Source organism: Athalia rosae, chromosome 8 (genome assembly GCF_917208135.1).
Source record: "Athalia rosae chromosome 8, iyAthRosa1.1, whole genome shotgun sequence".
NCBI lineage: Eukaryota > Metazoa > Arthropoda > Insecta > Hymenoptera > Athaliidae > Athalia > Athalia rosae.
The window spans coordinates 1,084,354-1,097,369 of record NC_064033.1 but is presented as its reverse complement, the minus strand read 5'-3'; the positions used below and the strand labels follow the sequence as shown (position 1 = coordinate 1,097,369).

At 40.4% G+C, this 13,016-nt stretch overlaps 1 protein-coding gene across 1 annotated transcript in view; it reads left to right on the top strand.

Annotated features, from left to right (window-relative positions):
• The first annotated feature begins 10,308 nt into the window (after window positions 1–10,308).
• Window positions 10,309–13,016, top strand: part of LOC105692398 (rho guanine nucleotide exchange factor 40-like) — a 121,611-nt gene continuing 118,903 nt past the window's right edge. The window contains 1 exon segment of the mRNA XM_048659852.1: window positions 10,309–11,846. Within this exon segment, the coding sequence (XP_048515809.1) occupies window positions 11,775–11,846 (72 nt within the window). The 5' untranslated portion in view covers window positions 10,309–11,774.

Sequence of the window (13,016 nt, the reverse complement as noted above, 5' to 3'; positions counted from 1 at the left end):
TACTGCCGTTGCATTCGACGGAATCTTTATTCCTTTGAAATCCCTTTGTATGAATCAAGCGTTGGTGCCCTACTTTCCGAAACCCTGTTACTCGTCGATCGGATTTAAGTAATTTTTAACTGACTGGCGCAAAAATGGGTGAATAAATAAATTTGATATTTGCCAGGAGTTACGAAGTTACGTGATCTTGGATCGTTCAGAACGAGATGTTTACAGGCAAACTTTTAGGTATAGGGAAAGAGGAAACAAGCACTCGAGATAAGAGGAAGATAACGCGATGTAAGAGCACAGCGTGTCGGTTATTTGCGCAACACGGTATCTCGGTTTACAAGAAGACAAGCACCCATGAGCAGACAGTCAAAACCCTGTGTACGCGCTACGATATGACCTGATCTTGGCAATATGAGCGCCGTTACATACATACATAAATACGTGTACATTTATACTAGAAACATGTGTTCTCGACAATAACATGATCTTTAGGTTCTTGCCTATTTTCAGATCCCTCTTAGTCCTGCAAGGATTAGAGGAGAAGGTGTGTAGGTGCAGTAGCATTACGCTACGTAATCAGACACGTAACATAGCTGCACCTGGGCAAACGTCTGCAACTCTACGAGCATATGTATACGAGATAAATAACGCCGGAAAATTTTTGTAATTAACGGAAGTTTGTAACCGCAGTATTTTCTTGCTCGGAAGAGATATACATATATTGCAGGGTAGTGAAATGCGTCCGGAACAGCATCAGCAGCGTCTACGGCAGATACACCAGCGGTGAGTCGTGTGACTCGTTTGCTGCTATACTGCCGTTTTACGCAGCGTAAATGTCGGTTACTTTGGCTATTTATTCGTTGGATGCCGACAAAGGGTGATATTATTTCCTGGTTCTTCACTATCCGTATACGTATTATGAATAAACGTGAACCTTATTCATCTGCCAGGGACCCTCCATTTCTCTGCATCAGGAACCGCAGGACCCAAGGTACGTGGGAACTTATGTGAACACTGCGCTCATTATCCATACGTGTAGACACCCATGTCTGACGTACTTCGGAAAATAATTGATTCGCAGCATATGTATAACTAAACCTAAAGGGCGTAATGAGTTTAGACGATATCGATCGGTCTTTTCATATCATGTTTGTAACGGTTAGTTAATCATAGAGTCAGCAATAACGCGATCAATATAGGGCTGATTGCAATTCATTGTCAGTCGATGCACATTAAAAGCTGCATCTGCTTCATATATGATGTAGCGTATAGGCGCCTCGACCCTGCGGGGGCGTGAAGAACAAGGGGTGTGGCACGAAGGGGCGAATAAAAAGAAAACTAAAGAAGTGGAGAATATATAGACAATATGATGGAGAGATGGAATTAGCTGCGCTTGTCAAGGTTTGTCGGTAGTTGGAGACGAGAGTCAATATTATTTTTATTTCAACCCCTGCGGTTTTACGATTGGACAATTGTATATCATATAAGAGAATCTTTTTCGCAGAGACACAACGCCCATTTTTGATTATTCTTCTTGGTGGTTTTTTTGAATTACCACTTTTTTTTATACTCTGCAGCATGTGTGATTAAAGAGCAGCTGTTGAGAGACCTGGTTGCAGCGGAGAGAATGATATATTGAAGCGAGAGCATGATTTCGGGGTGAGAAACACCAAAGACTATAGTCTTTGCACATTTATTTATTCAATGAATACATTCATTATTTTTTATAGATTTATTCATTCAATGTGGTAATACTGTGATTTAATTCATCGTCAGTCCTGATCGTAGCCTTTAATTATCCCGGTTTTGGTACCACATGTCTATTCTTCTTGAGTTTGTCTATGGACTTTGAGCCCAGGAATCCGAAAACACGAGTTGGATTGATATATCTCGAAAATTGATTAAGTAATCAACAATTTACAGCTCTTGGGGGCAGAAAAAAAAAGTACCCCGTAGACTTTTTTGCGGTTTTGGAGTTGACGCTGAAAAATTAATTTTTTCATGAATTCCTGTGTATTTTGACCTCAGGAATCCGAATCTGCAAGAAAATTTGACGTATCTCTGAAATTGACAGAGTAATCGCTAATTTTCAGCTTGTTGGGGTCAAAAATAAAAAATTTATTTTTTAGTCTGTGTCAATGTAATTTGAGCTCAGGAATCCGAATCTGGAAGAAAAATTGATCTATCTATACAATTTATCGAGTTATCCTCATTTTTTCGCATTTTTTTGCATAAATTTGAGGATATCTCGAAGGGAAAAAATCGTAGCTTATTTTGGACAACGGATTCGTGTTCCTGAGGTCAAAATACATAAAAAAAGGGCCATACGATCAATTTTTAAAAATAAAAATTTTTGGTCAAAATTTGAGATTTTTCCAAGGGGTACCCCTTACGATTTTTTCAAATTTTGACTAAAAATTTTTATTTTTTAAAATTGATCGTATGGCACTTTTCTCATGTATTTTGACCTCAGGAACACGAATCCGTCGTCCAAATTGAGCTACGATTTTTTCCCTTTGAGATATCCTCAAATTTATGCAAAAAAATGCGATAATTCGGCGATAACTCGAAAAATTTTATAGATAGATCAATTTTTCTTCCAGATTCAGATTCCTGAGCTCAAATTGCATGAGAATACATCAAGAACTCAATTTTTTTTTTTCCACCCCAAAAAGCTGAAAATGGTCGATAACACGGTCAATTTTGGAGATAGATCAATTTTTCTTTCAGATTCGAGATCCTGAGGTCAAAATACGTCAGAATCTGCTGGAAAAGGAATTTTTTAACGTCAATCCCAAAACCGCAAAAATCCAAGCGGTGCCCCTGTTTTTTCTGCTCCAAAGAGCAAGAAAAGGCGATGACTCGGTAGATTTTGGAGATGAATCAATTTTTCTTTCAGATTCGAATTCCTGAGATTACATAACATGGAAAAGCCTTGGAAAACCCTGAAAAAAATTTTAATCTTCGACCCGAGAATCAAGAGACATCCAAGAAAAAAATGTCGATGTCTCGGTCAATGAACCAAGAATGATTTTCACAACCGGACATGTGCGAAGACTATAGTCTTTGGTGTTTTTCGCGTCCAAAAATGTGCAAAGACTATAGTCTTTGGTGTTTTTCGCGTCCGAAAATGTGCAAAGACTATAGTCTTTGGTGTTTTTCGCGTCCAAAAATGTGCAAAGACTATAGTCTTTGGTGTTTTTCGCGTCCAAAAATGTGCAAAGACTATAGTCTTTGGTGTTTTTCGCGTCCAAAAATGTGCAAAGACTATAGTCTTTGGTGTTTTTCGCGTCCAAAAATGTGCAAAGACTATAGTCTTTGGTGTTTTTCGCGTCCAAAAATGTGCAAAGACTATAGTGTTTGGTGTTTTTCGCGTCCAAAAATGTGCAAAGACTATAGTCTTTGGTGTTTTTCGCGTCCAAAAATGTGCGAAGACTATAGTCTTTGGTGTTTTTCGCGTCCAAAAATGTGCAAAGACTATAGTCTTTGGTGTTTTTCGCGTCCAAAAATGTGCAAAGACTATAGTCTTTGGTGTTTTTCGCGTCCAAAAATGTGCAAAGACTATAGTGTTTGGTGTTTTTCGCGTCCAAAAATGTGCAAAGACTATAGTCTTTGGTGTTTTGCGCGTCCAAAAATGTGCAAAGACTATAGTCTTTGGTGTTTTTCGCGTCCAAAAATGTGCAAAGACTATAATTTCTGGTGTTTTCAGCGTCCAAAAATGTGCAAAGACTATAGTCTTTGGTGTTTTTCGCGTCCAAAAATGTGCAAAGACTATAGTCTTTGGTGTTTTTCGCGTCCAAAAATGTGCAAAGACTATAGTCTTTGGTGTTTTTTGCGTCCAAAAATGTGCAAAGACTATAGTTTTTGTTGTTTTCGACGTCCAAAAATGTACAAAGACTATAGTCTTTGGTGTTTTTCACGTCCAAAAATGTGCGAAGAGTATAGTCTTTGGTGTTTTCAGCGTCCAAAAATGTGCAAAGACTATAGTCTTTGTTGTTTTCAGCGTCCAAAAATGTGCAAAGACTATAATCTTTGGTGTTTTCAGCGTCCAAAAATGTGCAAAGACTATAGTCTTTGGTGTTTTTCGCGTCCAAAAATGTGCAAAGACTCTAGTCTTTGGTGTTTTTTGCGTCCAAAAATGTGCAAAGACTATAGTCTTTGTTGTTTTCAGCGTCCAAAAATGTGCGAAGACTATAGTCTTTGGTGTTTTTCGCGTCCAAAAATGTGCAAAGACTATAGTCTTTGGTGTTTTTCGCGTCCAAAAATGTGCAAAGACTATAGTCTTTGTTGTTTTCAGCGTCCAAAAATGTGCAAAGACTATAATTTCTGGTGTTTTTCGCGTCCAAAAATGTGCAAAGACTATAGTCTTTGTTGTTTTCAGCGTCCAAAAATGTGCAAAGACTATAATTTCTGGTGTTTTCAGCGTCCAAAAATGTGCAAAGACTATAGTCTTTGGTGTTTTTCGCGTCCAAAAATGTGCAAAGACTATAGTCTTTGGTGTTTCTCGCGTCCAAAAATGTGCAAAGACTATAGTCTTTGGTGTTTTTCGCGTCCAAAAATGTGCAAAGACTATAGTCTTTGGTGTTTTTCGCGTCCAAAAATGTGCAAAGACTATAGTCTTTGGTGTTTTTCGTGTCCAAAAATGTGCAAAGACTATAGTCTTTGGTGTTTTTCGCGTCCAAAAATGTGCTAAGACTATAATCTTTGGTGTTTTCAGCGTCCAAAAATGTGCAAAGACTATAGTCTTTGGTGTTTTTCGCGTCCAAAAATGTGCATGCAAAGACTATAATCTTTGGTGTTTTTCGCGTCCAAAAATGTGCAAAGACAATAGTCTTTGTTGTTTTCAGCGTCCAAAAATGTGCGAAGACTATAATTTCTGGTGTTTTCAGCGTCCAAAAATGTGCAAAGACTATAGTCTTTGGTGTTTTTCGCGTCCAAAAATGTGCAAAGACTATAGTCTTTGGTGTTTTTCGCGTCCAAAAATGTGCAAAGACTATAGTCTTTGGTGTTTTTCGCGTCCAAAAATGTGCAAAGACTATAGTCTTTGGTGTTTTTCGCGTCCGAAAATGTGCAAAGACTATAGTCTTTGGTGTTTTTCGCGTCCAAAAATGTGCAAAGACTATAGTCTTTGGTGTTTTTCGCGTCCAAAAATGTGCAAAGACTATAGTCTTTGTTGTTTTCAGCGTCCAAAAATGTGCAAAGACTATAATCTTTGGTGTTTTCAGCGTCCAAAAATGTGCAAAGACTATAGTCTTTGGTGTTTTTCGCGTCCAAAAATGTGCAAAGACTATAGTCTTCGGTGTTTTTCGCGTCCGAAAATGTGCAAAGACTATAGTCTTTGTTGTTTTCAGCGTCCAAAAATGTGCAAAGACTATAGTCTTTGGTGTTTTTCGCGTCCAAAAATGTGCAAAGACTATAGTCTTTGGTGTTTTTCGCGTCCAAAAATGTGCAAAGACTATAGTCTTTGGTGTTTTTCGCGTCCAAAAATGTGCAAAGACTATAGTGTTTGGTGTTTTTCGCGTCCAAAAATGTGCAAAGACTATAGTCTTTGGTGTTTTTCGCGTCCAAAAATGTGCAAAGACTATAGTCTTTGGTGTTTTTTGCGTCCAAAAATGTGCAAAGACTATAGTCTTTGGTGTTTTTCGCGTCCAAAAATGTGCAAAGACTATAGTCTTTGTTGTTTTCAGCGTCCAAAAATGTGCAAAGACTATAATCTTTGGTGTTTTCGGCGTCCAAAAATGTGCAAAGACTATAGTCTTTGGTGTTTTTCGCGTCCAAAAATGTGCAAAGACTATAGTCTTCGGTGTTTTTCGCGTCCGAAAATGTGCAAAGACTATAGTCTTTGTTGTTTTCAGCGTCCAAAAATGTGCAAAGATTATAGTCTTTGGTGTTTTTCGCGTCCAAAAATGTGCAAAGACTATAGTCTTTGGTGTTTTTCGCGTCCAAAAATGTGCAAAGACTATAGTCTTTGGTGTTTTTCGCGTCCAAAAATGTGCAAAGACTATAATCTTTGGTGTTTTCAGCGTCCAAAAATGTGCAAAGACTATAGTCTTTGTTGTTTTCAGCGTCCAAAAATGTGCAAAGACTATAATTTCTGGTGTTTTCAGCGTCCAAAAATGTGCAAAGACTATAGTTTTTGTTGTTTTCGACGTCCAAAAATGTACAAAGACTATAGTCTTTGGTGTTTTTCACGTCCAAACTGTGCAAAGAGTATAGTCTTTGGTGTTTTCAGCGTCCAAAAATGTGCAAAGACTATAATCTTTGTTGTTTTCAGCGTCCAAAAATGTGCAAAGACTATAGTCTTTGGTGTTTTTCGCGTCCAAAAATGTGCAAAGACTCTAGTCTTTGTTGTTTTCAGCGTCCAAAAATGTGCAAAGACTATAGTCTTTGGTGTTTTTTGCGTCCAAAAATGTGCAAAGACTATAGTCTTTGGTGTTTTTCGCGTCCAAAAATGTGCAAAGACTATAGTCTTTGGTGTTTTTTGCGTCCAAAAATGTGCAAAGACTATAGTCTTTGGTGTTTTTCGCGTCCAAAAATGTGCAAAGACTATAGTCTTTGGTGTTTTTCGCGTCCAAAAATGTGCAAAGACTATAGTCTTTGGTGTTTTTCGCGTCCAAAAATGTGCAAAGACTATAATCTTTGGTGTTTTCAGCGTCCAAAAATGTGCAAAGACTATAGTCTTTGGTGTTTTTCGCGTCCAAAAATGTGCAAAGACTATAGTCTTTGGTGTTTTTCGCGTCCAAAAATGTGCAAAGACTATAGTGTTTGGTGTTTTTCGCGTCCAAAAATGTGCAAAGACTATAGTCTTTGGTGTTTTTCGCGTCCAAAAATGTGCAAAGACTATAGTCTTTGGTGTTTTTTGCGTCCAAAAATGTGCAAAGACTATAGTCTTTGGTGTTTTTCGCGTCCAAAAATGTGCAAAGACTATAGTCTTTGTTGTTTTCAGCGTCCAAAAATGTGCAAAGACTATAATCTTTGGTGTTTTCGGCGTCCAAAAATGTGCAAAGACTATAGTCTTTGGTGTTTTTCGCGTCCAAAAATGTGCAAAGACTATAGTCTTCGGTGTTTTTCGCGTCCGAAAATGTGCAAAGACTATAGTCTTTGTTGTTTTCAGCGTCCAAAAATGTGCAAAGATTATAGTTTTTGGTGTTTTTCGCGTCCAAAAATGTGCAAAGACTATAGTCTTTGGTGTTTTTCGCGTCCAAAAATGTGCAAAGACTATAATCTTTGGTGTTTTCAGCGTCCAAAAATGTGCAAAGACTATAGTCTTTGTTGTTTTCAGCGTCCAAAAATGTGCAAAGACTATAATTTCTGGTGTTTTCAGCGTCCAAAAATGTGCAAAGACTATAGTTTTTGTTGTTTTCGACGTCCAAAAATGTACAAAGACTATAGTCTTTGGTGTTTTTCACGTCCAAACTGTGCAAAGACTATAGTCTTTGGTGTTTTTCGCGTCCAAAAATGTGCAAAGACTATAGTCTTTGGTGTTTTTCGCGTCCAAAAATGTGCAAAGACTATAGTGTTTGGTGTTTTTCGCGTCCAAAAATGTGCAAAGTCTATAGTCTTTGGTGTTTTTCGCGTCCAAAAATGTGCAAAGACTATAGTCTTTGGTGTTTTTCGCGTCCAAAAATGTGCAAAGACTATAGTCTTTGTTGTTTTTCGCGTCCAAAAATGTGCAAAGACTATAATCTTTGGTGTTTTCAGCGTCTAAAAATGTGCAAAGACTATAGTCTTTGTTGTTTTCAGCGTCCAAAAATGTGCAAAGACTATAATCTTTGGTGTTTTCAGCGTCCAAAAATGTGCAAAGACTATAGTCTTTGGTGTTTTTCGCGTCCAAAAATGTGCAAAGACTATAGTCTTCGGTGTTTTTCGCGTCCGAAAATGTGCAAAGACTATAGTCTTTGTTGTTTTCAGCGTCCAAAAATGTGCAAAGACTATAGTCTTCGGTGTTTTTTGCGTCCAAAAATGTGCAAAGACTATAGTCTTTGGTGTTTTTCGCGTCCAAAAATGTGCAAAGACTATAGTCTTTGTTGTTTTCAGCGTCCAAAAATGTGCAAAGACTATAGTCTTTGGTGTTTTTCGCGTCCAAAAATGTGCAAAGACTATAGTCTTCGGTGTTTTCCGCGTCCAAAAATGTGCAAAGACTATAGTCTTTGTTGTTTTCAGCGTCCAAAAATGTGCAAAGACTATAATTTCTGGTGTTTTTCGCGTCCAAAAATGTGCAAAGACTATAGTCTTTGTTGTTTTCAGCGTCCAAAAATGTGCAAAGACTATAATTTCTGGTGTTTTCAGCGTCCAAAAATGTGCAAAGACTATAGTCTTTGGTGTTTTTCGCGTCCAAAAATGTGCAAAGACTATAGTCTTTGGTGTTTTCAGCGTCCAAAAATGTGCAAAGACTATAATCTTTGTTGTTTTCAGCGTCCAAAAATGTGCAAAGACTATAGTCTTTGGTGTTTTTCGCGTCCAAAAATGTGCAAAGACTATAGTTTTTGGTGTTTTTCGCGTCCAAAAATGTGCAAAGACTATAGTCTTTGGTGTTTTTCGCGTCCAAAAATGTGCAAAGACTATAATCTTTGGTGTTTTCAGCGTCCAAAAATGTGGAAAGACTATAGTCTTTGTTGTTTTCAGCGTCCAAAAATGTGCAAAGACTATAATTTCTGGTGTTTTCAGCGTCCAAAAATGTGCAAAGACTATAGTTTTTGTTGTTTTCGACGTCCAAAAATGTACAAAGACTATAGTCTTTGGTGTTTTTCACGTCCAAATTGTGCAAAGAGTATAGTCTTTGGTGTTTTCAGCGTCCAAAAATGTGCAAAGACTATAGTCTTTGTTGTTTTCAGCGTCCAAAAATGTGCAAAGACTATAGTCTTTGGTGTACTATTTTGGATGTGAAAAACACCAAAAACTATATTTCCTGCACATCTAGTCGTGGACTTGCCGTTGCTTCAGCTATCACCAGAAGGAATACTCGGCAATGAGTCAGTCTTGTCTCTGTTCAACTCATGAACGGGACGACGGGTTGTGTATAAAAAAGAACCAGCATTAAGAAACACATTCTGCTGCATCAGCGACGCAGACAGACATTCGAGCCAAAGTCCCGGTTCCTCTGTACCTCAATAAGTCCTTACCGTAGTGAACCAGTGGTGAATTAGCCGACGTGCGTCCCGTGTTCTTCATTTTCAAGTTCATTCATCATTTTTCCTCATTCGCTTTATGTTTTTCGTCGTTTTATTTGATTCGTAAGATTCTTACATTTCTCTAACTAGTGATATCGACGTGAGACAGTGATTCCGGAGTCGATGCATGAAAAAGAAGGGGTAATTTATTAATGATATGTTATTTTTCAGGCGAGCCTTTAACCGAGGCTAAAAAACTGAATCGAAGTTGATGCTGCACTCTTCAGTGTGGTCTTTGCCCTTGTCCAACGCAGCCTGTTGAGAAGAGAAAAAAGATCTCGATTCTGTCCTTCACAAAGTATAGTCAACGTGTAGCTATCTATCTATACCTGTTGAATGATCGTCCGCCGTCTAGGAGGGACTCGAATTTATTCTGACCTGTGGTCTGTAGAATATAGTTTGGTCACGTATACTCATAGAAACCGAATCCGGTTGAGAACAACCTGTTTTCCCCATCGGATCTTAATTCGAAAACACCCCAGATCTTTTTCTCAACCTTCTGTATTCGGGGTAGATAAAACGCGTACGCGATTCATAGTTTGCGATGGTAGTATACATGTTGCGAAGAAATTAGAAACTCGTGTACAGGTACAATATATCCAGATGGATTCAGGATTCGAGTTAATTACTTAATTAAAATGGAATTCTTCGTTAATTGCGGAGAAATTTCACGCTACCTGCTGCGGCCTCTCAAACTTTATTCATTCAATGAAATTGAATTGTTAAATTTCAAGGAGACGGAGCTAGATCGGTGCATGATATGTTTCGTACTCGTATATCATACGTGTACGCGGTGATGGGTCAGCGAGACTGTTTCCATTCGCTACGACGCTGATCGCCAGGTAGCTACTCGTAGCTACGGCATCGTAATCAGCGTCGGTGGTCATCGGGGACTTGCCTAGACCAAGCGGAGACGCGAGACCGTCTGCAAAGGCGAGTTGTGAGCGTCCCGGGATGGTCGTGGGTCAGGATACAAAGGGGAAAGGAGAGGGTGGCGGGTGTAGGTAGAGGAGAGACCGACCAACAACGTGACTCGCAACGGAACCCCAGCCTCGAAGCCGTAAGTGCCGAGAGGAGTGAGTCGCGTGTATTTTGTACGTTGAGAGTTTAGTGTTGTAGTCGGAGTCGGTTGTTAGTTATTTCTCGGCAGTCAAAGCCGTCACACGGGGGCGAGCAGCGCCGTATTCGAACCTGGTGCCGGACCCTTTTTCAGTTTATCAATTTATCGCATTATTTATAATTAAAACACTCGGTCTTTTATGCTTCGCAATTGCTCCCCTAAACACGAGGTGAGCGGTGGTTCAACGTCCACCCACGTACGTTCCGCATACTCGATCTGCGGATAATGTGTGCGCAACAACGCATTTGATACATCGGTGGATGTGATTCCTGCACACGTTGAACTCTGCGTATGCAGGCAGCAACGGCAGGAGAACAAGAGGCTCGCCCGAAAAGGGCGATGACTTTCGCCGAAGGTCGCGACAGTTTGCAGTCACGTTGGTGGTTCGTGTCCGCAGTTGGACCCCTGCGGAAAAGGAGAACGGTCGAGAGCTATAGACTCGAAATATAGAATATCCAGCATCCGTTCCGCCCTCGGTGGGCCGTACGAGACCCAGAGGTAGGTGATAATCCGCGCGGTGTCTCAATTACGAGGTGTGAATCCGTTATATTCGAATCTCCGTGTAATCTCCGCACGAAAATCCAAAGCAGGCGGCGATAGCGAGCCCGGCGGAGCGACTCGTACTCGCCATCAGAGGCCTCAGTCCGTATCAAACCGTCTCCCAGTTCGCGCCTGCAGACTTTCGATCTTCAAAGTGGTGCGTTCGAAATTTCGCGTCATTGTTCGCAAATCGAAGCTACGCAGTTTCGTCGTTCGTGTCCTTCGCGAGTAATGATATCAACGCTATTTTCGTGATTATTTCCGACGAAGGTCGTCCGCATGCATTTCGACGACGAGTCCCGCAGATTTTGAGCTCACGCCATCGGTGCGCTCGGGGATCGAATTTTGCAGGGATATCCGCGCCCGGTTCTCTCCCATCGGTTATTCAAGGACGACGATGCTATCGGGGATATTTGAATCCGCTGCTGCGTGTGCATCGGTAAATGAAGTGCGGCTAATTCAGGAATTGACATTTGTGAGGTACGACGATTCCGGTTGTGCTAAATACCGTACCCTGCTTGTGAATCGACGACGGTTACGAAACGTGAGTTTTATATTCGGCAATGCCGTTCTCCGCAAATCGAGTCCCTTGACTCTGGTCTCTGACTCATTCTCCGCACAGCCGATCAACGATCGTAAATACGCGCGCGGGTGTCGCGCTTATGAATTGTGAAATAGATATGAGTAAACTATCCACAATTCACGCGTTATTCTTACATTCGTACTCGACCGTCCGTAAATGAAGTGGATACAATCGTACTTCCTACGATTCTCTTCGTTAGTTTTTATCTGTGATTTATACTACATGGACGTACGATTAATTTGACAGTGACCGAACGACAGTGCGGTGCATAACTGTGATTATATGGTGTCATCTTAGTCGGCGCATATCCTGCAAAGAATACAGCAAACGATCCTCCAAGGAGCGAGAAACCGCCGCAGCAGCGATCGCCATGGCCTACGTATTCTGGAGGGTTATTATGAAAAAGTACACGAAGGTGCGACTGGGAATACGAAATTTACCGGTGAGTTTCACGATCATATTCGTCGCTATACTTTTTCTTGTCTTTTTACGGTCGACGATCGTATGTGGCGAAAATAGAAAAATAGGATAACGGCGCAGTCTAGTCGAGTTCTGCAGTGCCCACAATAAATTGCACGGCAATGACACAACGCGTCAACGTGTAACAAAAAGGGACGGAACATACGGCTGAATTATCGTTGTTGTCATTACTGTTGTTATAACGATTGTCGTTATTAAATGTTCGCACACGAATTGAAGCCTGCGAGCGACTGGGAGGACACGGCAAAAACGGAGTACAATGCGCGTCACGAATGCATTGAAGGACTGTGAGTATGGGATAAGAATGCTCTTGTGCATTCAGACAGCGGGTAGGAGAAAAAAAAAAAGAGAAATTTCAAAGTCATACCGCTATTTATCGTTTATTATTATTCAGTCAGTCAGAGAGACAAAGAAATGGTAACGCGTAGTCGTACACACTTATAAGTATATAATCGCGAATGCGGAATATCTCTGAATTTCACTTTAATAAGTCTATCGTAACTCGGCATCGCGATGAAAATGTTTACGATTTCTATCCCATATCGATGTACCCTTGAGAGATACCTGTTGCTCTACAGACATCAACGAAGATGAAATCCGAGACCATCGGTACGTGTAATAAGTTCTCCGCGCGTTCACCTACGATGATGTTTACGCTCGTGTTTACGTTTCCGGTCAAAACCGCTCTACCTATAACGCACACCGTGGCATCTGCAACGATGAACTTCAAGTAGCGATGTAGCCACTAATTCCCCGTGTCACGTTCAATAATTATCATTGATATGGAGAGACGGTCGGTTTATGCGCCGTCAGTTTAACAGCTATAACAGCGAACGTCGGGTTGGATGTCCATTGGGTATGTACGACCGCTCGACGTTCGTGTACTCCGGGTGCATCCGGACGTGCTTTAGAAGTGTGAAATTTACACCGTACGGATATACGGACCTCGAATCTTCGTTGAATTATTTCTTGCCGTTGGCGAGAAAAAAAAAAAAATTTCAATCACGACTAGGTGGTAAAGAAAGAACAATTCTCGTTAAATTGATGGGTAATATCTTATTGTCTTCCGGTCTCGTGTATGTACATGGTATAGTGTAACACGAGTAACCCAGTATTCGAAGCGAAGTATTGC